Source organism: Neocloeon triangulifer, unplaced genomic scaffold (assembly GCF_031216515.1).
Source record: "Neocloeon triangulifer isolate White Clay Creek 2 clone unplaced genomic scaffold, ASM3121651v1 ptg000014l, whole genome shotgun sequence".
NCBI classification, from domain to species: domain Eukaryota; kingdom Metazoa; phylum Arthropoda; class Insecta; order Ephemeroptera; family Baetidae; genus Neocloeon; species Neocloeon triangulifer.
This window is the reverse complement of record NW_026775556.1, coordinates 25,920,241-25,947,906: the sequence shown is the minus strand read 5'-3', so window position 1 is coordinate 25,947,906 and position 27,666 is coordinate 25,920,241. Positions and strand designations below refer to the sequence as shown.

The 27,666-nt window shown below is 32.4% G+C and overlaps 3 protein-coding genes across 8 annotated transcripts in view; 1 reads left to right on the top strand and 2 right to left on the bottom strand.

Annotated features, from left to right (window-relative positions):
- LOC132200170 (uncharacterized) overlaps positions 1 to 27,666 on the top strand; it is a 163,868-nt gene that overhangs the window by 134,148 nt on the left and 2,054 nt on the right. For 2 of the 4 annotated variants that reach the window (XM_059625422.1, XM_059625423.1), the window contains 3 exons: positions 24,008 to 24,295; positions 24,901 to 24,974; positions 26,302 to 26,460. In XM_059625422.1, the coding sequence (XP_059481405.1) occupies positions 24,067 to 24,295; positions 24,901 to 24,974; positions 26,302 to 26,460 (462 nt within the window). In that variant the 5' untranslated portion in view covers positions 24,008 to 24,066. Of the gene's footprint in view, positions 1 to 19,173; positions 19,369 to 24,007; positions 24,296 to 24,900; positions 24,975 to 26,301; positions 26,461 to 27,666 lie in introns of those variants that run through there. The other 2 variants (XM_059625424.1, XM_059625425.1) reach the window with 2 other exon arrangements.
- Positions 311 to 6,024, bottom strand: LOC132200161 (uncharacterized). Its single transcript, XM_059625411.1, has 12 exons — positions 5,877 to 6,024; positions 5,644 to 5,817; positions 5,462 to 5,592; positions 5,270 to 5,411; positions 5,063 to 5,217; positions 4,832 to 5,006; positions 1,455 to 1,598; positions 1,232 to 1,405; positions 1,048 to 1,178; positions 853 to 991; positions 652 to 803; positions 311 to 591 (listed from the first exon to the last, which is right to left on the bottom strand). Exons 1-12 carry the CDS (start codon positions 6,008 to 6,010, stop codon positions 443 to 445), a joined length of 1,800 nt encoding a protein of 599 aa, XP_059481394.1. The 5' UTR covers positions 6,011 to 6,024; the 3' UTR covers positions 311 to 442.
- On the bottom strand, positions 7,659 to 8,814 carry LOC132201207 (proteinase-activated receptor 2-like). Of its 3 annotated transcripts, none has more exons than XR_009442246.1 (5): positions 8,654 to 8,814; positions 8,417 to 8,590; positions 8,040 to 8,361; positions 7,843 to 7,988; positions 7,659 to 7,787 (listed from the first exon to the last, which is right to left on the bottom strand). XR_009442246.1 is itself a non-coding variant. In XM_059627190.1 (3 exons), the coding sequence occupies exons 1-3, from the start codon at positions 8,791 to 8,793 to the stop codon at positions 8,199 to 8,201; spliced, it is 477 nt and encodes a 158-aa protein (XP_059483173.1). In that variant the 5' UTR covers positions 8,794 to 8,814; the 3' UTR covers positions 8,011 to 8,198. The 3 variants fall into 3 exon arrangements, 1 of the variants encoding a protein (XP_059483173.1); XR_009442247.1 differs by having other exon boundaries at positions 8,048 to 8,361; XM_059627190.1 differs by lacking the exons at positions 7,659 to 7,787; positions 7,843 to 7,988 and having other exon boundaries at positions 8,011 to 8,361.

Below are 27,666 nucleotides of genomic sequence, written 5' to 3'. Positions count from 1 at the left end.
ACGTTTGTGTAAAACTTATATTTTCAATTTTTATTCATATATTTATTTTTCAATTTTTTTTCAGAACTTTTTCTCATCCATTCTCAAGTTAAAGTATTTTTTTAAACTCTTAATCACGAGCTTACTCACACACAAAAGCATGCACGAGAGTGATCGCCTAAGTTAAGTGAAGACAAATCTGCGCAATAACGCCACTCCTGCGAGCTCTTTTTGCGCGAGTACTTTGAGAAGAAATAGCCAATCAAAAGCAAAGTGCGAGAAGTGACACTGACAAATTGCCACGTGCGAATGAACGTTGCGGATTACTTGGGAACAAATTGACTCTCCGCCTCGCAAGATAAAGAGAGTCGTTGATAAAAAGCGGCTTCAAAAGTTGATGCGATTTATTTTTAAGACATAAATTTGGCTCACTTGCTATTTATCAAAATAAAAAATGACCCTTTTACTGGTCTATTTTTATCAAACAAAAACAGCAGCACTTTTTCAAGATTGCCTTGTAAGCGTTTCTGTAATTGGTGTTCATCACGCAATAAATCACTGGATTAACGACGACGGAGAAGTAATATGGAAATTGGAAGAGAAAATGATCAACTGAAAATTAAGAATTATTAACAAAATTGTTGCTAAATCTTTCGTATATTAAAAAAATACCTGCAGAAATGTCAAAATTACTTTTGTAGTGGCCAGAAAGAGCTAATAGGATTGCGGCAGGAGCAAAGCAAATGAAAAACGAAATTGTGGTGGCCAGCAACATTTTCATAAGCTGAATGCTTCTTTCGTCTGCTGTTGTCATTTTGTACACCCTAAAAGTAAATTGGGGCAAACTTATACGAAATTCAAATTTTACCAAACCCTTTTGCTCTGAAGTAGATTGTGAGGTAGCTCAGGATAATGATAACGGATGCTAGGCCAAATAAGACCATGGTTATCACTGATGACTGTTCTTGTATCAAAAGAAAGCAGATTCCTTCATCATCATATTGAATTTCAGCTTGACATTTAACAATTTGATGTTAAAAAAAAAATTGCAAAGTCATTAGTATTTACCAGTTATTTTAAAAAATGCCAGAACGACGGGAATGTGCCCAATGATTGTGGTTGAAATAAGAATCAGAATGGTATTTGAGATTGTGAAAATTCTGCTATACGTTTCGGCAGCACACGTTACTTTAACAAGTCTGTAATTTATTATTTAAAATTAAAAAATATTATTATAATAAATTGATTTTACCTGTTAACTGCCAAACAAGCGATAAATATAATTGATATGACTGGTGAGCAAAAGGTGGAAACTCTATTTACGTAGCACCACGTTTTCCCAAGGATCCATCCTCCGTTATCGAGGAAAAAAACAGAGTTCAGAGGAATAGAGAAAATGCTTGTTAGGAAGTCTGAAACGGTCAGTCTGAGTGCCAGCGTTTATTTTCTGAATAAAATTTCCGTCTTTGTCTTACCCGAGGATTAAAATTCCAATTGGGTCGCGAAACTGCTTGAAAAAGATGAAAATGCACAAGGTCAGTCCGTTGCCAATTATGCCTGTGGTGGAGCACACGGCACATAATGCCAACCCCGCTATCCGGCACAGGGCGTCCATTATTCTATCATTAGAATATGTAAAATGCATCGGTGCTTTCCTAACTCTTCAGATAAAATTTCCCTTTTTTACAACTAAGGAAGTGTTCTTCGATAAATCGTGACTCACAGGGAACAAAACTGTCAAGCCTTAAAAGATAAAATCCATAAAAGATAAAAATAAAAACTTGATTTCAAAATTTAGGTATAAAATGATGCAGATCTTGTTTCCATTTAACGAAAAGAATTTTATTAAATATTCATGCATTCCATTTATATTTATAAAGATTGGATATTAATTTGCTGTTAAACTTGAGTAAAAATGCACGTCACATATATTTTTTCAATTTATAAATTCATAATAAATGCAAGTTCTCAAATAAATAATTTATTAATTAAAATGTTTTTTCTTTCCACAATTCCAAACTATTTTGTTTTTCCATCCTTTTTTTATACAATAATATTACTCTATAGTGCTCTATAGCGATCAAAAGGTATAGCCTATAGGGCTTTTTTATAATTTAGGAAGTCCGTTAAAAAAGCTTTCGTTACATGAATTGTGCTTTAACAAGGGCAATTTAATCTTGTAAAAGTTATATATATATATATATATATATATATATATATATATATATATATATATATATATATATATATATATATATATATATATATATATATATATATATATCGGCGATAATTCCTGAAAGGTACAATGCGTTGGCAAGGGTCATGCGATCCTTACCATTTTCTAGGAGCTTAAAGACCATACCAAGAGGTTTTCAAAAATATATAGTTTTACCCCAATATCTCAAAATTTACGGGTTTTACGGGACGTTCAAAATTGGATTTTGGAAATTTTCAAACGGCTGTATCTCGGCTTCCCGTGGTCGTAGAACAAAAATCCGGGTATGGCTGGATTTCTCTCAGCAAGCTCTACAACTTTGCTGTTGGGTACAAAATTGAGGGTCACAGGTCAAGGTCACTTTTGGTGACCTCGTGACCTTTGACCTCAAATTTGACAATTTGCCGCCACTTTTTTTACAAATCTGAGATAGCCATTTTGTAGAGCGTAAAATTTTACATAAAATACGTTCTTAAAAAAAGTGGTATGTATCACCCGTTTTTTATTTGAAAAATAAGAAACGCAAAAAACGTGGTTTTCCGAGCTCTGGAAGATGAAAAATAACTTTGAGCCTCTGTAACTTTTTTCCTGTTATATTTAGGACAAAATAAGTAATGACAAAAAGTGATCCACTTGACTTGTTCTTTCAGACCACGTGTCGCACGTAGTGACCTGGTAACAAAAGGTCATTGACCCTGGTGACCTTTGACCTTACCACAATATATTTTGCAAGTGTGATACATCGTTGGAAAGAACACATTAAGAGGAACATTTAAGTACCCGGATTTTTGCCGCAGCTTTATTAGAAGCGGAATTATCGCAGATCTAACAATAATTTTTCTCAATTTTTATATTTTCACTTAGGAAATATTGCAATAACTCTGCTTCTAATAAAGCTACGGCAAAAATCCTGGCACCAAAGTGTTCCTCTTAATGTGTTCTTTCCAACGATGTATCACACTTGCAAAATATATTGTGGTAAGGTCAAAGGTCACCAGGGTCAATGACCTTTTGTTACCAGGTCACTACGTGCGACACGTGGTCTGAAAGAACAAGTCAAGTGGATCACTTTTTGTCATTACTTATGTTGTCCTAAATATAACAGGAAACAAGTTACAGAGGCTCAAAGTTATTTTTCATCATCCAGAGCTCGGAAAACCACGTTTTTTGCGTTTCTTATTTTTCAAATAAAAAACGGGTGATACATACCACTTTTTTTAAGAACGTATTTTATGTAAAATTTTACGCTCTACAAAATGGCTATCTCAGATTTGTAAAAAAAGTGGCGGCAAATTGTCAAATTTGAGGTCAAAGGTCACGAGGTCACCAAAAGTGACCTTGACCTGTGACCCTCAATTTTGTACCCAACAGCAAAGTTGTAGAACTTGCTGAGATGAATCCAAGCATACCCGGATTTTTGTTCTACGACCACGGGAAGCCGAGATACAGCCGTTTGAAAATTTCCAAAATCCAATTTTGAACGTCCCGTAAAACCCGTAAATTTTGAGATATTGGGGTAAAACTATATATTTTTGAAAACCTCTTGGTATGGTCTTTAAGCTCCTAGAAAATAGTAAGGATCGCATGACCCTTGCCAACGCATTGTACCTTTCAGGAATTATCGCCGATATATATTTGGAAATTTCCAATAAAGAAATCTTAAAATGAATTAAATATGTCCTAAAAATGTCCTAAAAGCTATGGTCGCACATTGTCCTAAAAACTTTGTCCTAATTGAATTTCAAGAAAATGTCCTAAATTTTGGAAAAGTGGTTGATTTATTCTAAAAAATTTAGTTTTTTCAACAGGGACTAACATCCCAAATGAATTCACTTAAAAGCAGAAAGAATGATGCTAATTGTCGAGCTTCTCTGTCATATAGTTGATCAAATAATTCAAAAAACAAAAGTGTATAAAAGTTTGAAACAATCATATTATTTTCCACAAATACAAATTATTGTTAATAATAATATTATTACTACAACTTATATTGAAAATAAATTTAAAGAATATATTTTCAATTAGAATTTTTCATATTTTTTGTCTTGAAAAAAAATCGATTGATATTTTTAAGTAAACTTTTTCGTAGGAAACAAAAATACAATTGCCTGAAGATTTGTACGAAATTCTTTGAAACTATTGTCTAGAAGAAAGATTAATAGCTATATTTCTCAACTACCCGTAGCAAAAGCGAAGAAAAAAATATTTAAAAAAAAATATTTAAGTCATTACAAAAGCCTAAAATTACTAAAATTAGTTCAAAAATCTAAATATGCATATTCCGATAAAGACTCTATAGTCGTATGAAGCGTAAAATATTTTGAATCTGGATAAATTTTGAAGCAAAATTACTTGAAAGGATGAAATTAAATTTTTTTGCTTATGACACATGACTTGTCATAATTTTCAGACGTTAGGATATTTTCTGTTAGGACATTTTCAATTCTTAATTTTAGGGCATTTTCTTTAGGATATTTTCTGTAGGACATTTTCTTTAGGATATTATCCGTTAGGACATTTTCTGTTAGGACATTGTCTTTAGGACATTGTGAGGCACCCCAATTAAATATAATTAATATATTTTATGTTTATATTATGTGAAAGTGGTTTAAATTTTAAAATTATAATTTATACCCTGTAGTAGACTGAATATTTGAGCTAATTATAGTCGGATTTTTCTGTTCCAGACAAAGACCCCTCTCTAAAATTTCTTTGTAGGCGTTTCTGTAGTTTCTATTCAACACGCCGTATATTATCGGATTTAGCACAACGGTCGAGAAGTATGGAACCGTAAAGAAAATGTAGTGAACTATGAACAGAATTTTATTTTACTTATATAAGGCCTAAGTAACATTATAATCATACCTCCAGATACTTCCAAGTCACTTCCAGTCATAAGAATCACGCTCACTCCTGTTGGCAAGAAGCACAAGTAGAATGTGGCCGCCGTGGCCATCAGCATTTTTGTTAAGCTCGTGCTCATTTGAGCAGAACTGGCCATGCAACTTGATCTTTTATGACTATGACACAATTATAAATCCATTGTTCCAAAAATAAAAGCTATTGACCAACTCTTTCACTTTTTTGTAGATTCGGCCGTAGCAGAAACCGACCACGATACCCGATGCAATGAAAATAGCGGTTGATACCACCTTTGTATGCGTATGCACATAAAGAAAACAAATTCCGCCACTCTCCTCATATCTGATATCAGCTAAAACAATTTCAATTTAAAAAAAGCATATAATATACTTTGAAAATTACTAGTGATGCCAAAAAATCCCAGGATTATTGGAGAATATCCGATCGCAACGTTGAATAAAATAATCAGCTTCGTATTTAGCATTGTGAAAATTCTGTTATATGTTTGAGCTGTGCAGTTAATTTTGGTCCATCTATAGTAGAAATTCATGAACTTGAAAGTAAAATCTTTCAAGAATTTGTACCTGTTAAGTGCAATGGAAGAGATGAACATGATGGATGTGGGTAGTGAACCGTAGCAGAGAAACTTATCCACATAGCACAAAAAACTTCCAAGAGTCCACGTTGCCTTGGTATAAAAGACCGAGGCCTTCAAAGGGATGGCTGTAGTGCTTGTAATTAATCCAGTAATGGTCAATCTAGAATATATCAACTGGTACAAAAAATTACCGAACGATTTCTAAAAACCTCTTTTTACCCCATAATGAACAACCCGATGGGATCTCTAAACTTTTTGTCGGAAATAAACAAGCAAAGTGTCATTCCGTTACCGATTATTCCCCCAATCGAACAAAAGATACAAAGCAGGCATCCCAATAGCCAAGCGTCCATTTTTCCTACAAGTACGTAAAACCCAATTGAGCTCCTAGTTAGTTATAAAACTAAAAAAAGCAAAAATTTCCTTGTGGAAGTAACTTTGATAAGAACTACGCCACCTGTTTTATCGGTTTCCTTATATTTTTGCTGTTGTGCTGAATCCACTTGTGTACGGCGTGATGAACAAAAACTACAGAGATGCCTACAAGGCGCTACTGGGGAAATGCGTTTGTCGGCCAAATCTATTAGAGCAAAATTAGACGGAAAAATTAATTATAACTAAGTTTATTTTAAACAATAAAACAAAACCTCGCCTTAAAATCAAAATTTATTGTTTAAAAAAAAATTGGAACTTGCAACCAATGTGTGTTCCAAAAATGATATCATGTTTATCTTTGTTCCTTTCGACAATTCCAAGAATGAATACACAGGCCTGCTTAAATTAGAATGAAATTAATCAGGAAACGTTGGGCATACAAGACATTGTACTTATATTTCAGTGAGAGCGCGATTACTGTTTTAAATCCAAATTGCTTTCTCATATATCACGTGCGTTTCCACCAACCCTACACCTATTCAGCGCAGCGACGGTGGCGCCACCGTCTCTCGGCTTGAACTAGCGCTTGGGAAAACATTTTGATGCATGATTTATCTTTTTTTTAAGTATAATATTTTTTAAATGTTTATTGGTATTGTTATGATTTTTTTGTTTTGTTAAATAGAACTTTTTATATTTTTTCTCTTTTGGAATAAAAATATGCCTTTTTTTAACTTAAACGAGCAATAAATAAATTTATTTAAATAACATTTATTTTATATTTAAACTTAAGTTTCTAGTGTTAGAATTTTTTTATCGATTTTATTTTTTCTTTCTTTTATTTATACTAAAAATAAAAATAAATTTTAATTTAACTTTATAAAATTAATTTATTGAATTTTTTAATTGGTTATTGTAGTATAATATTGATTATTCAAGTATTCAAATAATTGTTTTAATTGAATTTATTTTTTTCTTTTCCATTTCAAAAAATATTTTAAATAATGTAATTAATTTTCTTAATAAATTTGCAGGGGATATTTTATGAAGTCATAAAAACTATGTGTAGATTGTAATTTATTTTTAGTATTATTTCAACTTATTTTTATATTTTATCTGTAATGCAGTAGGAGTTCAGTGCTCCTTGGCATTAGGCAAATTCCTTTCTTCCGAATAAGAATTTATTTGCTCAAATGACTACTTCGATGCCATCATCTCTGAAAGTATCTGATACCGCATAAAATAAAATATTTTTAGTATAAAAAAAGAAATAAAGAAGAAATAATTAAAATCAATATAAAATTTTAAAACTAAAAATAGAGGTTAATTATAAATACAATGTTGTTTCAACTAAATTATTTTTCATTCATTGTAAGCTCAAAAAAATATAATATTTTTATTCCAAATAAGAAACAAATTTAAAATTTAAATATAACCAAAAAATTACAATAATACCACTAAATAATATTAAAATAATAATGATAATATTAAAAACTATTATAAAAATCAAATTATTTAACAAAAATAATTAGTAAATTTTTCATCTTTATTTGAATATCAATATGTCTATCCAAATACAATTGTTCAGAAAAAAAGAAAACGTTTTTGTAAAAAAAAATTATAATATTTAGGAATTTAGGATAAATCACGCATCAAAATGATCTCCCCAGCGTTAGTTCAAGCCGAGAGACGGTGGCGCCACCGTCGCTGCGCTGAATTGGTGTAGGGTCGGTGGAAACGCAAACAGGTGATGAACTAGAAAAGTAAAGTGACAAATAAATTTGGATGGGCTCAAAATAAGAATAATTACGTGCGGGTACATCCAAATCATTAGTGTAACCACCCGTCAGGAGTAAACCCAATGCAGCTGGCGTGAAGCAAGCATAGAAAACTATCGCCGTCGTCATCAGCATTTTCGACACCTCATTTGAATCGATCATGCTCGTCGAGCTACGGCTAAAAGGCAAACGTTCAATTTAATGAGCTTCGAAATGAACCAAAACTGACGCAATCACTCTTTTGTAGATTCTGAAGTAGCAGAAACCGACCAATGCTGAAGGCGCGCCAAAAATTAAAGCTGCGAGTATTTGTGAATGAGAGTGCATGAAAAGGAAGCAAATTTCTTCCGTTTCGTCATAATTTATCTCAGCTAGAGAAAATAAAATATTACTTATAAAATCTCATTGCGTCGAACTTGCTTGTAATGCCAAAAAATCCTAGAACAACTGGCAAATATCCCAAAACTGGAATGCAAATTACGATCATCAGTGAAGTGCGTTTGGTGAAAATCTTGTTGTACGTTTGAGCAGACCAGTTCATTTTGATCCATCTATTAAAAAAAATCTGTTTCAAAATTAATTAAAATTTTCCAACTTTGTTTTGACCTGTTGAAGGCAATAGAAGTAATGAACATGATGGAAATTGAAGAGGCACCGTACGCAAAAAACTTATCCAGGTAGCACATAAATTTACCGAGTTTCCAATGCGCTTCATAAAAGAAAAACGAGGCCTTCAAAGGAATGATTATAGAACTTGCTATGAAGTCAAAAATGGTCAATCTGCATAAATAAATTTATTTTATTTAAATAAATTTAAAAAATAAATGTCAATGTCAATTTTACCCCAAAACGTGCAATCCAATTGGGTTTCTGAACTTATTGATTAAAATAAATATGCAGATCGTCATTCCGTTGCCAATTATTCCAGCAATGGAGCAAAGTACACAGAGCACAAAACCGAGAAGCCAAATCACACCGTCCATTATTTTTTCCTGGCAGCTTCAACTTTGTTTCTCTACAAGTTACAACGTTATAAAACAAACTATATACGAGCTTAAAATAATGTACTTCCTCCAGAAATCAGCGCTGATAAGTGGTTAACGTTTGATTGAACTAAATTTAAATAAAAAATATAATTTAAGTTGTAATCAGGCATTTCCCCCCCCCCCCCCATTGCGCGGTCATTTCATAGAATTGTTAACCGCAGAAATAAATTACGATTTAATTAACGCAACTGCAAACGTAACCACACGTCCAGCTTTTTCGTAACAGAATCGAATTAGCTTTTGAAGCTTCATGAATTTATTTCGCGGTGCACGAAATGCTGAAATGAACCCTTCAATAGCACAAACAACAACAGGGAGCCGCATCGGTATCGCCATCAGTATATGACATCACATTTTGCACAAACACCCGCAAACGCGGCGCCGCTTTTTTGCCCTGAATTATTAATGATTTGAAATGTTTGTGTACGAGTGTGTTTCGCTTTGAACAACAAACACAGCAGCAGCGCCCGGTGCGCTCTCTTGGGTGAAATAAAATTTCAAAATATACAGCCCAGTCCGATTAATCTGCTCTGCAGCGTCATTGTAGTGCAATTTTTTTTTACCAAATCCATATTTAGATATTATATAAAAACAATAAACGCGTCAGCATACAATTTAACTTGAAATTGACCAATTTCGTTAGCGGACATGAAAATTAACAAAATCTAATTTCGTATTGAATTTTCTTTTCTAACGTAATAAATTCTTCTATTTCCTTATAGCTAATATTTTAAATGTATATTCATAAAAGTTTAGAACTCGGAATTTATATGGTAGCGATAATCAGAGAAATCAGAATGTCATAGTGTAACAAAAGTAGCAATGTAGGTTAAAAAGCACAATATGTATTTTATATAAATTTTGAAGAAATACTTTTATACTATAATTTAAAAAAAAAGGATGAATAATACAAAAAATATAGGTTAATATATTAAAATATTATAATAATTAATAATAAATTAATATTAAACAAATTAAATTATAGAATCAAAAATTTTTTGTTTATTAATTTTTAATTTTTATTAAAAAATATTTCTTAAAATTAAATCACAAATAAAAAAATAATAATTAATTACTGCTTACATTCAATATTAAGCAATTGAAGTCTAGTTGTCAAATAATTTGATTGATTTGATTTTTTTTAAACAAAAGCGCGTCGTTTTATTCGCGGTACACATCGTTATGAACTCTAAAAAAAAACTTGACAAAATGTGCAGCGGCAATGTAAAATTCTCTCCTACGCTTTTGCAAAGGGGAACGCACTGCTGAGCCGTTGCCTCATTTTTAATCATCTCATGGACCAGTTCATCATTTCCTCGTCAGCTTCCTCCTGCGAACCTCTTCCCTCGGATGTGCGCGAGCAAGAGAAATATAAAAGAATGAAAGCGGCCGGTGCTGCTGAGTGTGTGCGTCTCAGCTTGACGTGTGCACCTTGCAGAATGCAAATGAGAGTGTGCGGGGGCAGCGCGCTGGAAATTATTATTCTCGCACCTCGTGCGCTCAACGACCCCTTTTTCTGCGTGAAAATCGCCGCACGGCACGCGAGTGGACGTCCGTAATCTCCACTTTGGTCCTTCAAACACGCCTTGTGGATTAATTAAAAAGAAAAAAAAGGAGAGAGGCGCTCACGAGCAAATACTTTTATTTATTTCTCACCTATTCGTGTTTTCGTTTTCACTCAAACAACAACAACAAAAGCGCTTTTTCTTTGATGTTAGAAAAAACATTTGCGTTGCCTCGGTGAAATGCGGAATTCTTTTTGAGCTCGTTTTCTTTGACATTTTTTCCAGGGTTTACTTTGCTGGGAGCTCCATGAGAATTTCAAAACTAATTTTGGATATAAAACATTCATAAATTTTGATTGAATTAATTTCTCAACGCCATAGAAAAATAACAAAAATAACTTCTAAAATCATTGAAACTTATTTATTAGCTTTATCGTTATTTGATACATAAATTTTCTTAAAGAAAATGTTCAATTTTGTTAATAATAAAATTCGATAAAAGTTCTTGACCAATGTAAAAATTGGGATCGGAAAATTGGAACCCTTAGAAATATTATTTGAGACAAGGTTTGTTTAGGCGTTCAATTTATCCCACCAAGTGAATTTAAACAGTGATAAACCTGACTGCGAAGTCACTAATTTAGCCTTTTCTGGATCGACACTGACCTTCCAAGCTCCAAATTGATTTCGTGGGATAATTAGGAGAATCACAATCTTAGCAGTGCAGATTTGTCGATTACAATTTCATTGACAGTTGAAAAATTTGTAGAATTTTCAGACTTTTTTATAAAATCAAATCAATTATTCCTGATAAAAATTATTGAAACTGTTTTAAAATATAATAGAGAAATTTCTTAAAGTAAAAAACACATTTTTCCAGTTTAATTTTTATGCTGAAAAGTTGTAGAAATATAGAAGATGGCTAGGAAACAGTCGCTTCCCACGCAGCGCCGTAAAATCTCAGCTGCTTCTTCACTCACATTATTTTCTCTCGCTTTTGACTTGCGAAGAGCTGCTTTCGGCATTTGGCTGTCCCCGGGCAGGTTTTAATTAAAATTCATACGCACAGAGAGCAAGAAGAGCTGCTGCTGTCGGGCTAATTCAATTTTTACGACAGCCGCCAGCATGTTGCACTGTAAAAGTAGATTGTAATGCAAATGGCTCCATTATTAGCGCGAGGGTTTTACGAGGCCAAAACGCCGGCCTGAAAATGCATCAATAACTCGGCCTGGCCGTCCATGCACGTTCGTCCCGGCGAAAATGCAATAAAATACAGAGCTAATAAGGCGCACGGACCGACTATATTTTATGGCGCCTGTGAGAGGCAAACGCCGAATCGCAATTACACCGGGAAAATGAGTTCCTCTGATCTTTTCCAACGCGAGCGAGATCCACTACTTTCGTTTAAATTGGACTGCGGCTCTCCGAATGGGATTTTCGATTGCTATAGGCTCTGAGCTCGATTTGGTACATTCGTTATCCGAAATAGTCTCGCACTTTGCTTGAAAGGAAATATCAAAAATTCGGTATGATGACATTTAATTCGAGTTAAAAATTAAAATGAGTTATTCAATTATTACTTCTTTGTCATAATTTTATGTACAAAATGTTCACATTCTAATAATTTTTATAATTATAGACAAATTTAGTCCAGTTTTTAGTTTTTCAGATATATGATCATTATTTAATTGTTTTTAAGGTACAATTTTTAAATTTAGACGATTTTACATAGTAATAAAAAATAAATTTGTTTACTCATCATCACATAATTAAACACGTGTGAAAAAATATAAATAGTTTATAATTTTTTTATAACATTTTTTAGTAGTTTAAAATAAACTAACTTTATATTTACTCCAAAATAGATTTTTTATGATATTATAAATTTAAAGTTTAATTAAGAAAATATATAAAATTAAATTTACTTTTATAATATTTTTATCATAATTATGTACATTTATTTTATGTCACTCAAATAATGAGGACAAACTATGTAATCATGATTTCTTATTTTTTTTTTACTTTATAAAGCCGAAATCCACCTCAAGCGTTCACTGAAAGTTGGAAAATATCATACGAAATATCATTTTATATCAAGCTTGATCACTGAATTAAAAATCATCTTTCAATTAATAATATTTATAATTAATTAAAAATTTGGGCTTCCTCTTACCTTTTGTCAAACTACTTGAGAGGTAAATGAAAAAGAGACCCTAAAACCTGCCCGCTTAATTATACCTTTTGCCGGGGCAGCTGAGGGTGCGGTCGGTGCAGAAAAGACCTGCGCCCGCAACAAACAGGCCAAAGCTGCTTTCGCTGCACTATAAATATTTGGTCAGGGGCGAACAAAAAGAGAAAAAGTACACAAACACACCAAGTGTTGTGCGCACAGCGATTGACTGAGGGCTCGGGCAGAGAAAAGGGTTTCCGACCGAGAGGCCCGAACAAACAAATTGCCCTCCCACAGTCTGCAGGCAATAACACTCTATCAGGCCGGCGCGAATTAATTGTAAAATGCCGTTTCAGGGGTAATTGGTTTTGGAATTTATTGATCCGGCTTTGAACGCCCCTTGAAAAAAGGGGAGATTGGAGCGCATTTTCACACAAGACTGATTGCTTATATTTAAAATACTAAAAAACCATTGCACTCGCAGGACTGCTCAAAAGAAACGAAAAACGAACTTAATTAAATTATTTTGTTGCAATTATTTCAATTATTTATTTTAATTTATTGAATTAATTGATTTCTTGCTTAAAGGAAGGATAAAATTAAATAAATATTAAATAATTATTAACAATAAAATAATATTGATTTTTTGATGTCTGTATCGGTCTGTATGATTTATTTGGGCAGAAATAAACAAAAAAGACAAAATTTAGTCTATTTATAATAAAATAAATTTTGTCATGTAAAATTAAGAAAATTTTAATACGTCAGAAATTATAAACTTTACTCACAGAAATGATATATTAAAAAAAATTAAATAAATATTGCTCTCGGTCTGTTTATATGGTTTTTTTTTGTAGAGAGTTTCTAGTTATTTCGTGTATTCCAATTTCAGAATTTCAATTTTCATTTTTAAATTGAGATTATGAAAGTGAGCGAGAAATATTAATGTTTAAAAACAAATTTGTAAGCCAAAAAAAATATCGAACTTCAATCTAAAATAAAGAATTGTCTTGAAATATTACAATTATTTATGCCTTCAATGGGAATTCTTTTTTTCTAACAATAAATCTGGTGCTTTGAATTTTGCAATAATTAATACCTGAAGATGAAAACATAGATTTTATTATGTTTAGAGAGAATCGTGATTTTGATATTATTGAATCTTGGAATTTTGGAATTTAAATTCATTTCAAAGTTTGATAGATTTTCAATCAATCTCTGAAAGGTGACTTTCATTATTTAATTAGGGCAATGCCCTTTATAGTTTTAAGCTAGGACGAAGGGATTAAAACAAACAGGGGGCAAATGAGTTTGTTGTTCTCCGTAGGCAATTTATTTGTTCATTTCGGTCCAAAGCAAATCTTGCAATGTGTCATGCATTATGAATATGTTATGTGTGCAAATGGCTTAACGACGATAAATTCGCAGCTTCAGTGCTTTGTTTGTGTCGCAATGAGCAGATCAAAACGGGCTCTAATTGAAACAAATTGAAACGCACTCATCCGTCGAGGAAATACAAAGCAGACGAGAACGGGGCAGACAAACTGTGACGCAATACACGTACATGATGTGACTCGAGGGATTTGTTTGATTGCACAGGGAACCAGCATAATACACAGCACAGCAGGTAGAAATATACAAAGTGACACGACAACGTCAAACACAGGCTTTCAGAGCATTTCTTTGATTAGATCCGGTAAACTTGCTTTCTTTATTTGTCACGCGTTTGAAAACCTGTTGGTATTTCAAAGACATACCACATTATTTTTTTACCTGAAAGCAAAATAAATCAAAATAAAAATAATAAAGTAGCTTGTGGCGTGTGTTTTAAAACTTCAACCTGGAACAGAGGGTATTTTTTACCTTTTTATTTAAATTATGACTGCGCTTTCTAAAGCTATTTTTTAAACTTGATTTACAGAATAAAGGCATTATTTACTTTATTCAAACAGAATATAGAAATAATTCTTAAGATGGTGAGAAAAAAACGTTTCTTTTTGTCGAGCATAATTGACATTTTATACATAATGGGTTCAATATGACAATCAATATTGTTTAGTAAGAATTAATTTTGAGCAGTTTCGTTAGAATCATAAACAAATTCACCACTTCTAAAAGCATAATTTTTTTTTAAATTTATTTATTTCATTTATTTAATTACAAGTCCAGCCAATTTCCGAAGAAATTATCGGCTGGTGCTTATCAGACTAATTGCTTCACGTAGAAGCTCTTAGTTCTTTCACATTAGAATTATTACAGTGCATTTTATTCTACATTATCATTTTGCTTTAATATCCATATTTTCAATTTAGTTTTCACTTCATTTTTATTTTGAAAGTTTTTTAACTCTGGTGGCAATTTATTCCTCAAGCGTGGCAATATACATTCAGACGTTCTATTGAAATATTTGTTTTCTTTCATTGGTTCTATAACTGGCTCTAATTGTATTGTTCTCGTGTTGTAAGGATGGATTCGAGGTACTCCGTGATTATCATCAAAATACTTCAGACACAATAAATTAAATAATTAAAATAATATAATATAATATAAATAAAATAATAAGTAAATAAATAATCTAATAATAATTTTTACGGGCAATTATTATGATTATTATATTCTATTTTTTTTATTGCTATTGATAAAAAGTTGTTTAATTGTACAATATAATGTAATGAGCGTTTTAATTGTTCCTCTATATGCTGCAGTACATTTTTTGAAAAAGCGGCCGGCAAAATGTTGGGCTAAATCATGCTAAATTGTCGGAATATCACGGTAAATTTAAATTTTTTGAATAGGTCATTACTGTCATTAGGATGAGCCACCTTACTTTTCATACACTTGCATCTGCATATTATAATGTTGCAACCTCTCTGCTTTCAATGAATATGCAACGTTGTAGAAAGATGAATGGCGAACTCGTTAATTAAGTTTCCACTAATAACGAGTTTGAACGTGCTTCATATTGCGAAATTCCACTCACTTAATAGGATTTCTTTCACGAGTTGATTACAAATTTGTTTGAACTTCAAGTTCTTACTATGCCTGCTTAATGAGAGGATCTTGTCTATGTTTTTGCTTTGCAGGTCGCACGTCGAAGTATAATTTCATATTCACGCTTGGCAAAAGGGAATTTTTTTTCTGCTTCAAAAAGCACGAATTTCTTTTGCTCTTTTCCATTTACACGGACCCTTTCTCTTTTTTTTCATTCTAATTGAATCGCCCTGCTTTTCTGCACGCGCGCGAAAACAAATCCGAGAGACGTCGAATTTTTTCTCTATTTGCCGCTGCGAAAAATGAATTTTTAATTTCTACGAAGAGAAGGAACGCGCGTATCCCAAAAGCAGGCAGCTTTTTCACTAATGTTTTATTTAAAGCCTCCCTTGGCTCGGCGTGAAAGCGCGCGCAGTTGAGTTTACAGCCGAGCATTTCGGCGCCGGGCTGCTTTTCATCAAAATGAATAATTTTTAGCCTCAAACACACGCTCTGCCTGAAATGGAATTTGTCCAATGGTTTTGGCAAAAAGTGTGTTCAAAGGGCTTCAAAGCTAACGTTTCATGATTACTTCCCGACTAACGACGTGATGAGCCCAGAATATTTCGTAAAATGCGTTCACTGTGAAAAGGAATTAAAAAAAAGGGACTGCGCTGCTAATTTACCATCACCAATTTCTGCTTTTAATTTGTTTTGAAATGTAGCGTTTAACTACAAGAAGTTTTTAATTTTTGTTTCGAAGGAAAAAGTAAGATGGGCTAGTCAAAAATTTAAGTGAGAGCTTTAATTATGTGGCAAGTACAGTGCTGAAAACTAATTAAGAATACACAGTTTATTTTGATGATCATGGAAAATAGAAAAACTAATCAATCATCTTCCTGGAAAGTTGAAACCGTTGCAGAGTAAAAATGGAAATATAAAGGACAGAGGCTGGTACTTTAAAAGCGTGAGTTTTTGTTGTGTTCAAATTAAAACTAATTGGGAGGAATTAATAAAAATTAATTGAAATTTTTAAAATTTTATTTGATTTTTATTCTATTTTTATTTTCTCTATTCTTATTTTATTTTAATTTTAATTTAAACAGATTTTTGATGAAGATACTTAGCTAATATTTTAAATCTTACAAAATTATGAAGCTTTCATTTTATGTTTTGAATGTTTAATATTTCAATTTTTACTAAAAGCATATATTCTGCGCCTTGAAATGGTTTTATGATTTATGGGATAAAAATTAAAGCAGCTTAAATAAAATTTAATCTAATATGATAAACCGTTGAAATGAGTCTTGAAAATGTAAAGCTATCGATCACAATGCAGCCATCGGTGATTTGCATATTTCCCAACAAAGCGCAGTATTAATGCGTTTTCCGAATGCAAAACCCACCGTCGCAGTTTTTGCATCCATAATCGAATCGCAATCTGCCGACTGAAAAGCTCACTGGCATACATATTGGAACTAAATACAGAAGGGCTTCCGAACAAAACAGGCAGGGTTGGTTTTGTCGTTTGCGTTGTGCGTTATTCGAAGCGCATAAATAACTCGTCGCGCACAGGCCACGTCAGCACATTCAAATAAATTTCAATCAGCGTGATTGAGTTATTTGTTCAGGCAGCACTCGCGCGCCTCGTTTGATTAATTCCAATTCCAAAAAGCGACACACAAAATTATTTCGCGGTGCGAGTGACTGATTTCTTTCCAAATGCGTGCGAATTATTTTGTCACACAACATGTTGTTAAATGTCAAATGCAGAATGAAAAGAGAGAGCAAATTCAGTGACTTTGTGAATTTAAATATCTAATTTTTTTGCTCTGGAAATTTTCTTTTTTGAACAATCAGGGTAAAAATAAAAAATAAAAACGGATTTCAGTTTGAAATATTTTAAACAGTAAATTTCCTGCTATAAATTTTCAATAAGCCTCTGAATGCATCAAATATATTATTGGTAAAATATTTACAGCAATTACATAAGAAAGTTAAGTTTAAATTTAAATATTCTAGTTTTATTTAAGTTTTTTTTTATTTCTTGGGTTCTATCTTTTTTATACTTTATTTCCTTTCAACCTTCAGAGAAAAAAAGAGTTTGCATTTTAATAAAATCAGCTGCATAAGTTATTTGCATAACGGTAACCCTCTCTGCCGTAATAAACAACTCGTCTCTGCAATATTAAATGGAAAAAAAGTGCTGTTGGGCGCATAAATAAGAGCCGCCTTACAGCGCCGAGTCGACTCCCTGCTGTTTTATTAGAATACGCGCTTGCTTTTCGCGCCAATCCGTGGATTTTTTATTCATATTTCTACCGTGTCAGTGCACCTTGGAAGGCGCGACATCAAACCGCAGTCGGGTGTCAAGTGCGCGCAAACAAATTGCTGCTTCTCGCTAAAGGCCGAGAGATTAAAAACGCGCGACGCTTTTGAAACGCCTCGTTAAAAGGGATTAATTTCAATTTGCGCTGCAGACTGGCGGCGGCGACATCGAGGAAACGGACGGATTTTATCTGTTTGCCGTGAGAATTGCTAAACGTGGAGATATTGCGACACATTGGCTTGTATTATTTCGTCTCGATTTTCCTCGATTGGAATTTATGATCGCTCTATGTTGGATGAGATTTTTCCAATTATCTGTTTATCACGTATTCAACAATGACATTGTTATTAAAATAATTTTACTTTCTGTTTTTTTACGCTTCAAAAATTTTACATTGAGGGAAAACCATTATTTAAGGGGAAAAGTCAAGTTGTTACATATCAAGGGCATCGCCTGGCACCATCACTAGCAAGAATTCAACTTAAACCTCAAAAACGAAAAAACAGCGCGCTCAAATAAAAAGTAAACATTAAATTTATAATTTTATTATTTTAATTACTTTTTTTAATTATGTACATATTACATTTTATTCAATTGTTACTTAAGGTGCAATTAAACATTTAATTAATTTATTTTAATATTATTATTTATAGTTATTAAAACAAAGTTTATCTTATTAAATATTTTAATTTTTAACAATTTTTAAATACAAAGGAATAAATTGCAGCATTTCATAAGAGTATAGTATTATGTGATAAATTATAAATGACAATAAATGCAGGAAATGTATGGACTTGTATTCCTATATTGCACGTTAATTTTAATATTATGATGAATCATATATGAGAGAAAGAGTTGAACAAAAATTCATAACACTGAAAATTAGGTCACTGGGAAGAAATTTTTTAAATCAAAAGAATTATTTATGCTCCATAATTTTTGCTATGTGACAAGATCAAGAATTAAAGCTCAATAACCTATCAAAGAATAAATACATATTTTTTTCAGTCCATTACAACATAATTTTATTTCGTAACGTTTTTCTTTTGAAAAAATCTACAAAGAAAGTTGAAAATTAACAAAAGTGCAATATTCAAAAATTATTTTCCCTTTAATTTATTTTTCTACTGATCAATATTGACATAATTATTTAAATTTTACACAATTTTAATCAAAAATTAAATACCGATGTATTTAAGCTTATTTGGCGCGCTCTGATTGTACTTTGAAATAAACACGGTGAGGTGTGTGCCTATTTGATCGTGCATATTTGCACGACGCTGGTTTTGATTTGCACTGCCGATATCGCAATTAGATCAAAATCAAATCTGGCGATGTTTGTTCAACGGAGTCGCTTGGCCGAGAGCACAGCGTAGCGTGATGAATGTTTGCAGAGGCTCCACGTTTCATGCACCGCCGCATTGCCATTCATGATACCGAGCTTTGCGCCAGCCTTGATATCATTTTGCATGTGTCCATCTCGCTCTCCCTGTGCAGCCAGTTCTGCTCCACTGATCAAACCATAAATCTCAAATAAGGTACATCCATTTTATTGTAATACACTCAACATTACATTTATTCTGTTTCAACATGAAAAACTGAATGTAAGGAAAGAAAAATAAAATATAGTTTTACCGTTTATTTTTGGTTGTCTTTGTAAAAAAATAATGTTAGGCTATTAAAACTGAAGTTATTTATAATCTTTTATTATTATGTTTTAAGAATTTTTCCTTAATATTTTGCTTTATATAAATTACTATATTATATAATTATAATAATTTTTCTGGACAAACACTTTATTTAAAAATTATGTTGTAGTTGTTTATATTAAAATTAAATATACTTTGCAGGTTACAAAATAACAAAATTTAATTAAATTGTACCCGCCGTAATATTTTTTCTCAAATATGTTGTAAAAACAATTTTCAGGTATCATGAATCACTTTACATTCTTAAAGTTAGAGGATAGTATATAAGATGATCTGTAGTTAATTATAATTTCAATCATTGATAATCTTGATAAAAAAAAAATCATCTCCACTCTAATTATGAGCAATGTGAGCCATACAAAGAATATTTTCTGACTTCTTAAGTTAAATTTTTCGGTAAAGAATTTCAAAATAGAATTAAGATTGATTTTTTCCGATTCTCAACTCTCGCTGCTCATTCTGTCTGTATAAGAAAGAACAATTTCGATTATATATTAATATATAATTCACCAAGAGTAAACCTAATAAGAGGTTACACTCGGGAATGCAGCTGCGTTAAACGTGTACTCGGCAAATTACAGGGTGCAGGAAATATATAATACCTGGTGCTGTTCATTTCAACGTTTCGAACGTAATTACACGTGTCATGAAAGAGAGACCAAATCAGGAGCACTAAATTAAAACGCGCGCGACTGATGTATTACGCGCGGCATGCCAAGTACTTACGAGGATAATAATCTGTATAATGACGTGGCCTTCGACCAGGTAATATACAAAATCAGCAGAGTAGCTGCAATTATCAATTAAGTTGTACCCTTTCTTGGTGTAGAACATAATATATAATCTACATGCATTTGCTTAGAATTTTTCTAGCTTTCTTTGGGTACACAAGATCTATTCAAAAGTGACAATTCGAAATTTATTTATCAAAGACGATTTTTTAGTTAATTTGAAGTGATTTGAAATATTGAATTAATTGGCACTCGCGAGGTGATTATGGAAGTGTAACTAATTCAAATTTTTAAGAGGTTTTTACGTGGATTTACTGAAACTGTGCGAGAAACACTTGGCTTTAAAGAATGGAATAAACAAACCAAAATTTTGACTTTTAATCGAGAATTTAATTTTTAAATCGTCAAAAAAATTAATATTTTTGAGTCTCAAAAAATCAAAATTTCAATTAAAACTCTGAAAATTAGGGTAAACAGAGCAACATAACTGGTCTGGATCGCGATTTCGCCCAATTCCGTTTGAATTGTGTAAGTTTTGTAAGTTTTTCTCTTGGAAGGTAATTTTAACGTTAAATCTATTACACAAAATGGTTTTTTCTTTTAAATTAAGTTTCAAATCATGTTTATTATCTCTGCTCAAATACATCATTCATAAACTTTGGTCACAGTCAGTACATGATTTTTTGATTATTTTGGGTTTTTTTCAAGACCATTCTTAGAAATAATTGTAACCGTTTGTTTTTGGAATAAAAATAACAAATAACACTCACTTAAACTTTTCCTCTCTAAATCAATTATGTATTTAGAAATATATAGCACGGAAATAAATGTGAATGATAAAAAAGTTCTTTAATTTGTACCTAAATTAATCTCAAGGGAACTTTATTTAACAAGCGTAAATTGTTAATAAAATTGAAATGTATTCACAATTTATTGCTTCAATTATGAGCGGTAATTTACGATCAATAAAACAAACGACCACCTAAGCATGATCGCCACCCATTCAGCAATGACGATATATTTTTTACGACTCATTTGCATTTACGACAACAGATTCGGCAGAGGTCGTTGACCTCGTCGGCTCTCGTGTCATTAGGAATAAATATATGAATACTAAATTTAACGCTGCCTCGAATTGAGAGTAATTTTGGTGCAATTAAATGCAAATTGCACGCCCTCTCATGTGTAATTTAAAAAAAAATCTCGTCATTATTACGAGCGGATTATTTAATTAGCAAATGGAATGGTCTGGTGTAAATGCAATTCTAAAAGTGCTTAATGCAGTGAATGAAACAAGTGGAAGATGAATTTTGCATTGTTTTTTTTTTTCATAATCTCTTTCCAGCCCCATTAACTGGATGAGAAAAGTGCCGATTTCAATTCCTAGATGGGAAATTTATTTCAAGCATAATAGAAAAGTTTCCACTTTGTCGTGGCCACTCTGCGAAGTCTATTTCCTTGGAAAAAGCACTCTAAATAATGCCCTTCTTTCATTTTTCGCAGTCGCGACGAATCAAGAGTCTCCCTGAAAACAGGACAAACTTTCAGCTCTCGATCCCACAACGCAAAAGCACCAGAGTTATTGAAGAAAAAACTTTGTACTCATGGCGGACAGGTCATCTTCGGAAAACAATAAAACTCGCCTCCTCTCCAGAGCGCGTATTTATTTTTATTATTAGCAACGGAGAGACGAGTTGATCATTTTTTTTTCTCTTGCGAACGCTGCAGTGGAATTCACCGTGTGTGTTCCACATACAAATCAGAACCGGTGCGATCATTGATCAGCACAGATCAGCATTTGGCACCAGAGAGAAAGATGCTGCATTCGAGATAAACACGTATATTACATGTTGAGAGTGGAAAGCGCATTATATGCACACCCACATCCCAACTAGTTTGTCTGTATTAAAGCTTATCCAAGGTAAAAAAATCATTGATTTTATTTTAATTTTTTTTTTTAAATGATTTTGAGCAAAAGAATGTTCAACGGACACTTTAACTTTAACCTTCTTATCTGACAATTTTTTTTCCTAATTGGCGCATCAAATTTTTAAACTGAATCACCACAGAATTTTTCCTTTGTAGTCCTTTTATGGCAAATTTGTGCATTTTAAGGTGTATTCATGTTTTTTTTTTTTTTGGTAAAAAGTACGAACAACAAATATTACAAATTTACAAACTGGTACAACCTAATTTCAAAAGTTTATCAGTTTATTTTTCCACCTTGAAGTAACCAGAAATATAAGGTGATTTGATAGAGAAAAATTATATTTATCGCCAGTTTATCGCTTACAATTAAATTCAGAAAATTACGGTTTTAATTCAAGAAATAATATAAATTAAATGATGACACAGGCAACCAAAAAAAATTATGCTTTCATACGTCAAAATAATACATTCATGTTTTCTGATCAATATAACATCTTTTTTATTAAAAAAACTTAATTAATTATATAGTGTGCCCTGCAGTGGCTCAGTAGTGTAAAATTGACATTCATATTCTAAAAATGTTTTAAGTTTAATAAAATATATTTAATCTAATCAAATACAACATATTTTAAATAATAAATGATAAAATATTATAATTATGTTATTAATAAATGAAAAATCTTATTTTATTTTTACTTTTGCTTGATAATTATTTTATAATAAGATAAAATCATCATGCTTCGTTGCTCCTTTTAAAAATAAACGTATCTTGATCTGTGCAAGCGGCCGCTGACTGTTGCTGGAACACCTGCAAATGACCTCTTACGGCAATGCCAAGGTCGCGGGTATGCATATTAATAAATGCGGACGCTCTCGTCGTGCGTGGAAACATAAAAAAGAGCAGCATTTGCGCCCATATTAATCCCGGCTGATTGATGATCGAAAATATATTTTCGACGCCAACACTCAATAATTTTTCACAATCAGATCGCTGCGGAAAATGTGAAAAATGCGCTCGCTGTTATGAAAATATTTTCACATTTTTTTGCACATAAATACTTATTTTTATTTGTTCGACGACGGCGACGAATTCATGCTCCAAAGAGCGACGTTTCCCGCGTTGGTCGTAAATTTTAATCATCGCCGAGCTGTGCGGCGGCTCTTGCGCCTTTTTATATTAATGATTTCGCCAGACATGCTCGATGGTGTCGTTTTTATAACCGTTCAAATATTCGTAAAAGTTAAATTTCTCTTGATTGGTGGCAATGATCGCTTAAATTAGCGGCTTGTCACTTTGGGCGTCTTATTCAAATATTGACTGTGCGTTAATTGCCAGCCTATAAATTGAAAGGCGAAGGCTGGATTTTATATCAGAGTTTATAGAAAACTGGAAAGAAAATTGAAAACTCCGTTGAATTTCTCAAAAAATTTCTAAAAAAGTGATAAAAAATTAATAAATAATAATAATATTTTTAACTGAAATTCAATTTTTCATTTAAATTTAACTTGCTACTTTTTACAAAAATAAACAAAATGAGCAAAGTTCAAACTTTGCAAAAATTTATAAAATTTAATCAACAATTAACCCACTTACCAAACAAATTTTTCAATTAGACTTTTTTTTCTTGAAACTATAGATTTCAAAATTATTTGCAAACATAAAAATTGCAACATTTATCAACGTGAAATATTATTTAAATTAAAACATTACTGAATTGCTGGTGCTCTTGAATTTGATCCGTTTTGATTTTTTTTTTCATTTTAAATTGATGCAATTAAAATACAATTAAATTTTGTCGTTGTTTCAGTTTTCTACTTCCTGTGCCTGCGGCGGCGAAGGCGCGGGGTGGTGGTGGCGGCTGCCGGGATGCTGGCCGGCGCCTCCGCAGCGACCGCCGGGCCCTCGGGGGTGCGGACGGTCAGCGGGGGCCCTCTCGGGGCGCCTTCGGTGCCTGACCAGAGCACGCTGCAGCAGCTGGCGCGGTGCGCCGAGCTCAGGGCCAGGGAGGAGCGACTGCTGAGAGAGGTCGCCGCCGCACTCGGACACGGCGAAACACAACGACACTCCACCCCCACCCACAGGGTCAATATAGCAGGTCAGTCAAAGCAACTCAAATATGCTTTGGTTTTTGTATTTTGCAATTCTTTTAATTTTGATAAAGAAAAATTAATATTTTTGTCTAAATGGTTTTGAATTAAATTTATTATTCGAAAAAATCGTCTTCAAGGGCACAACCAAAAATATTAACCTTGTCTTGGAAATTAAAACACATTTTTCGAGCTTAAATGTAGATTAACTGGATTAAAATAATATTTATTATTACTTGCCAAATTTAATAGCCAGTTTATTTTCAAGATGATTTTAAAAGCTATAGTTTTCAGTTCTACAAAGAAATCAAACTTTCCTCAACCGTTCAAGATGAAATTTTTATGAGAAAGTTCTAACATTTAAAATTTCTACTTTATTTTACAATTAAACTATAAGAATTGCTGTTTATTTTTCACAAATTAGTCATAAATGAAATGGAAAATTAAGCACATGATTTTTTTTTTCAAAATTTGATTCAATAAATATTTAAATTTGATTAATATGTCATCTTCATAATAATCTTGAAAATCTAAAAATTTATTTCTGCATGTTTAAAAAGTGAAAGTTTAATTTTTTTTATTTGAAATTACTAAATTTCTCGTTGCATTTCAGAAGTGGAAGATTTGTACCTGCGTTGCACGAGCGACTCTATGTACATTTTAGACACGTCTCACGACATTACCCAGGTAAATTAATTAATCATCTCGACAGCACCCTCTTTAATTGTCCCTTAATTCTCTCCCGTCTCTTTTTAACGACGATTTCTCCTCTTCAACCCCCGGCGTTTTCCACCATCTCGGTTGCACTGCTCGCGGAGACCAATTATGAATTAAATTCCTGCGGTGCCTCAATTCGCGCTGCACTCGAATAAATATTCCAAGAATTTCTCGTTCTGCAGTCAAGGCTGAACGTCTCAAACTCAATTTGAGAGCAGCGCATATGGCTGTGATGACGAGCACTCGCGCCGGTGCTGCTTTATTGCAGCGGGTTTGTGTGCCTGGGAGATTTAATTAATTTGTATATTCGTCGTCGGCGTTCATGAATTCAGCAGCATCAATCGTGCGAATTCCCCGTGCTCGCGACCTCATCACAGCAACTCCATCATCAAATATTCCCGAGTAATTGATGCAGGTGCAAAGTCGAGCGTTCTGTGCCAGCCCATGAATGGCTTGAATTTCATCTTCTTGAATGCATAAAAATTTAATTCTTATATCAATTTCCAAAATTTCCAAATTCATATTATGAAAATGAAATCATTTTAATTCTTGTATTTTGTTTTCCTCTTTTTTCTTGAAAAGTTTTTGAAGGCTTAGTTTAAATTAATAAAATTAAAGCGCCTGGTATATGAATATAATAATTTTACAATAATTGTTCCCGTCCCCCCTCTTTTTTCATTAATTTTTTGATTATACAAATAAAGTTTTTCGCAAAAAAAATGGCAATCATATGAAAACAAATTGTTAACATACTGAAAAATACTCAATTACAAAATATTAGAAACTAAATTGGAAAGGACTGATAAAAAAAATCTCAACAAAGAATGTTTAGCGCTCTCAATAGATTATGAAAAGCTCCGAATATTAATATTTGAAAGAATACAATACAACGTTTCAAGAGCTTTAAAGCAAAAACCACTTAAAAAGTAGAGCAATTTTTCATTCAAAAAGTACTCTCGACGTAAATTTATTCCATCGCATACGAAAACAAAGTCGGGGCAATTTTCGGGACACACACACAGTTTTCTGGAGCAAAGGAGGGAAGTGGTTGAGAGATGAATTTTTAACGGCGTGCTGAATAGGGAACGCGGGTGTTAAAGTAGGCAAGCCACGTTGCAGAGCAGCCCCGAAATTACCAATTTTATCTTGAGAAAACAGAGGCGCGCCGGAGAGAGGCTATATTATTATTAATGTGCGCGCCGCGCCGCTTCCTAATTTATTTCCGCGCGGCGTAATAAAATTTTCCCTCTTTTTGCCTGAGAAGAAGCGAAAATTTTAATATTTGCCGAATTTCCAGCAGCAGCTGGGCCAGCAGGAGGTGGAGGCGGCGGCGGCGGACGAGCCCGAGAATTACAATCAGAAGAGGAGATCGAGCACGGAGCTGTACCGCGAGGCCGCGGCCATTTGGGGCCTCACGTGTCGCATGAGTGATAGCTGCAGATGCTTAGATTGTCAGGTAAAAAAAAAAGAAAAAAAAAATTGGTCTTCGAAATGATTTACCTAAAAATCACACCGCTCTTTCACAAATCGTATGATCGGATTAAAAAAAAAAAATTCAGTGAACTTTTTGTATAAAAAAGGGTTCATAATTTAGTTGCAAATTATATAAATTTATTAATGTATCACCGGTTATTCTCTGCCCAAAAACATTATCCATACATTCAATATTATAAATTACATTGATAACAAGAGAGAGAGAAAAATACATCAAACAATACAAAGACAGAATAATACAAAATAATAGTCCTGAAATTCATATTGTGCTATTAATTTTTTTTACGGGCAAAGGGGCAAATGACACATGAAAATTATTAAACAAGCCTGTTTTTTGTAAATAAAACAAAATTTTGAAAATTTATTAAATTTTCTAATGTCAGCTTTAAAAATAATAAATCACATCATATAATATTAATTATTTAAAATAATTAACATTATATATGTGATTTATGTTTTTTATTTATTTATTTTTATTTAAAAGTATAATTTATTACTTTATTTCTATAGGATTATACTTTTTAATTTATTTTTTCTTTTAAAAAAAATTATTTTTAGAGTTGTATTTTGAATCATATTTTAAATATGGTACTTTTCATAAAATTGAAAAAATACTTTAAAAATCTGATTGATAAAATATATTGTTGTGTGCAGACATAAGTAAAAATTATATTAATTTACACAATTTTAAAATTTCTTCATCCGAAGTGATCCGAGGCACGTGCCACATGGAAATATTTAAGTTGATGGGAACAATTAATGAGATAAATTAAATTAGCAGATATAATAGATTAAAGAAGAGTGCAAAAATAATTACAAGGAATTTAAAAGCATCAAATTATCTGACCCTGTCTCACACATAAATAATTTCAAATAGATAGTCAAACTAACCGTTTGAAATAAAATTTTGAACAAAAACTTAATATTTTGTTGTTATAATGAAAAAAAATGAGAGACAAAAAAAAGCATTGTCCCCTTTCAAAAAGTCGAAAATTAAAATTTTCTTAAAATTTAAAGAATAATTTTCTACCAGAAAAGTCTCATTTCGTTTTTGCCGCACTTTTCTTTGACCGCGAAATATCATAAAAATGAAATAGGTCTGCGCTTTAATTAAATGGACCGGCAAGTCGGTAGAGAAGTTTGAATATGCACGCAAAGTGTGTTTTTG

Coding starts and splice junctions, on each gene's coding strand:
- LOC132200161 (XM_059625411.1), bottom strand. CDS start 6,010: ATGGACGCTTGGCTATTGGGATGCCTGCTTTGTATCTTTTGTTCGATT. Junction 5,218..5,269: donor ATCTACAAAAAAGTGAAAGA/GTTGGTCAATAG, acceptor ATTGTGTCATAG/TCATAAAAGATCAAGTTGCA. Junction 992..1,047: donor GGCATTTTTTAAAATAACTG/GTAAATACTAAT, acceptor TTAAATGTCAAG/CTGAAATTCAATATGATGAT.
- LOC132201207 (XM_059627190.1), bottom strand. CDS start 8,793: ATGGACGGTGTGATTTGGCTTCTCGGTTTTGTGCTCTGTGTACTTTGC. Junction 8,591..8,653: donor ATTGGATTGCACGTTTTGGG/GTAAAATTGACA, acceptor TTATTTATGCAG/ATTGACCATTTTTGACTTCA. Junction 8,362..8,416: donor ACTTCTATTGCCTTCAACAG/GTCAAAACAAAG, acceptor TTTTTTTAATAG/ATGGATCAAAATGAACTGGT.